This window comes from Nematolebias whitei, chromosome 12 (assembly GCF_014905685.2).
Source record: "Nematolebias whitei isolate Nwh7 chromosome 12, NemWhi1, whole genome shotgun sequence".
Classification (NCBI taxonomy): Eukaryota; Metazoa; Chordata; class Actinopteri; order Cyprinodontiformes; family Rivulidae; genus Nematolebias; species Nematolebias whitei.
This window is the reverse complement of record NC_056509.1, coordinates 3662031-3664725: the sequence shown is the minus strand read 5'-3', so window position 1 is coordinate 3664725 and position 2695 is coordinate 3662031. Positions and strand designations below refer to the sequence as shown.

At 41.6% G+C, this 2695-nt stretch overlaps 1 protein-coding gene across 1 annotated transcript in view; it reads right to left on the bottom strand.

Annotated features, from left to right (window-relative positions):
* LOC119417999 (transcription factor 24-like) overlaps window positions 1-1282 on the bottom strand; it is a 14096-nt gene extending 12814 nt beyond the window's left edge. The window contains exon 1 of the mRNA XM_037685244.1: window positions 1127-1282. Within this exon, the coding sequence (XP_037541172.1) occupies window positions 1127-1282 (156 nt within the window). The remainder of the gene's footprint in view (window positions 1-1126) is intronic.
* Between the last annotated feature and the right edge of the window lie 1413 nt (window positions 1283-2695).

The following is a 2695-nucleotide window of genomic DNA, read 5'->3' as shown; positions in this document are numbered from 1 at the left end:
AAAAAAAAAAGAAACTGTCCAGATGACCTGACTGAAAATTGTTGGATTGTATACCTGGATTACTGAGAATGGACTTTGTTAATATTATAGTTTGTTACTGCTATGTTAGACTCATAAATCCCTAACCAGGATTATCACTGTGAGAGAAAAAAATCACTGTAATGCCACATTGATTGGTGATATGTCCTGCTGATTATCCATGCTGCTGATTACCCATGCTGCTGATTTATTTCATGCTGCTGTGTTCATTCGTACTCATCTACTCACACAGACTCATGTTCGTGCTGCTGTTGTTTGGCAATAATGGTGTTTAGCGTATATCTTAGTTTATATCTTAGATCCTTATTTACTGTTTATTTTTACACTTTGTATTTTTGCTATTGTTCGATGTAACTGGGAGCCTGTGTACACAATTTTGTTCCACCTCATGTACCACGTGATGAAACGACAATATCAGTTACAGTAAACCCAAATTTTCCTCACTTTCTCCTCCGTCTTCCCTAAACCAGGTGTAGTCACTGAGGATGTTGGACTGACCAAACGTGTTATTAGCCTGCAGAGCAGGCATGCATGGTAACCTTGGGCAACATTATTGCTGTACTTTGTATTGACCAAGCTTCTTCACTTAGTTTTAACGTCTCAAGTTCTCACTGACAGCTTTCTGTTTCGTCTCCACAGCCGTTTATGTGGTTTGAAGCATGAAGATATTTACGTTTAATACAATGCTTAAATATTTCCTCCAGTTGATCTGAATAGAAAGTTACCTTAAATGCAACAATTTTATTTTTTACATATGACCAACAATACTTGGATGAAGGCATTTTTGAGTCACATTTGTAATTTTCCCCCCAACAAAATAAAATGGCTGAAAGAACATTCTTTTGTTTTTTATCAGGGGGTTTGTAGATAAAACGGATATTGCACAAACCACACTTACAGGAATTTCAGAGCAACAATTTGCAGAATAATTTTCTTCACTAACTTCATACCAGATGTTTATACAGAACATTTATCCTAACTTGCCCCAATTGCTTTGAAGTTTGTGAAACCTCATAATTTGCCTTTAAACGCAGGTTGATATTTGAGTTTTGTTTGAAAGAAAGTGCAGAATCAGAGTCAGACTCACCCATTTCCTGTGCTCCCGGCTGCTGGGCACGCTGTGCCTGTGTCCGGGTGCAGATGCTGGAAGAGGGCCTGCAGAGGGCAGCTCTGCTGTGGAGCTAGACCCCAGCTGCTGGTCCACAGCCACCGACATGAGACCCTCCAGAGGATTCACAGCCATCACTGACCAATGCTGCAGAGCACTGCAACAGGCTGCCTTTAAATCTTCCTAACTTTTGTTCAGTCTGTTTTCATTGGCTGGACAGAAGTTTGTTTTTCACTATTAGAGCCTGGTATGTTGGAAGTTTCTACCTTTTATGACAAACTTCACTAAAAGCTCAACAAAAGCCACAGCCTGAGGTTGTCTTTTCATCTGAGAGCATCTTTAAAGGCTAATCTAGATCTGAGGAGAAACTACTGGAACAGCTGGAAACATTCAGCACATCTTCCTGAGGTCTCTCCTTCCTACAGCTGTTGAAGGACCGTTGTGTTCATTCATCCCACAGCTCCTGTCTGTAGCTCCTCTGTGAACCGACTGTCGTTCGGCTCATCGCTGTCCTTATGCAGATTTCCTCTTAGCCTCACCCTCTCTCCGTCTCCCTCTGCTTGTTTCCTAATCGGGTGAGGTAATGTGGGGAACTTCATGCGGTCTTTATCGCAGCCGCCCGGTCATCCTGATCCTCCCCTGGGTGTATGGCTGCCAAAAAGCGCAGGCAGGCAGGCAGGGCCTGGGGGAGTGCAGCACTGGGAGGGTGTCTCAAGCCAGGGCACTGGGGGGCCTTGGGAAATTCAGAACTTTGCAAACAGCTGGACAGGGTGGGATTTTAGGCCTGGGACAGCATAACATTTAATGTTACCAAGGGGCAGAAATGCATCCGAGTTAGTTTTTGCTTTGTCTTTTGTAAATGGGAGCTTCTCAGCCTGATTGAACTGGAGTCTGATAAGCACCATCTTCACCATCATAACCTACAAATGAGAGTTTGAGATAAACTCCAGATGAGTCAACGGTACATCACTGGAACCCTGGAAATTTCAGGCCCGTTAGTAATTCACAGTTTGTCCATGTTACAAATGTAATGTTTAATGAAACCTTGCCATTTTGGAAACAACTGCCTGGGATCTATTACACAACATCAGTTCCAAAGAAGTTAGGACACCGAGTAAAATGTAAATCAAAACACATGATTTGCAAATCTCAAAAACTCTTTTTCTTAAAATTAATGCAGTAAACAAACGTTGAAACAAACAAAAATTGTAAACTTTGTAAAAAAGATTTTGGTGTGGCTGAATCTAGAATAATGTTCCTTTTGAAAATTGGGTTGCTACATCAAAAAACAAGATGGCCACCACCAGATATGTTAACTGGCCACCCCTATTATTTGAGGAAACTATATTTTTTAGTTTTTATATTGCTTAAAATATAATTTAATGATATTATATTTAATTATTGTATAATTCCCTCACACTATGGGGTGGCTGAAGATTAATCTATGGTGGCCAAGGCCACCACTGGCCACCCCCGGCTCTTCCATTGCATCTGGTTGTGGATGAAATCTCTCCCTTTGCTCGCCAGGATCCATCAGTCTGCACCCCC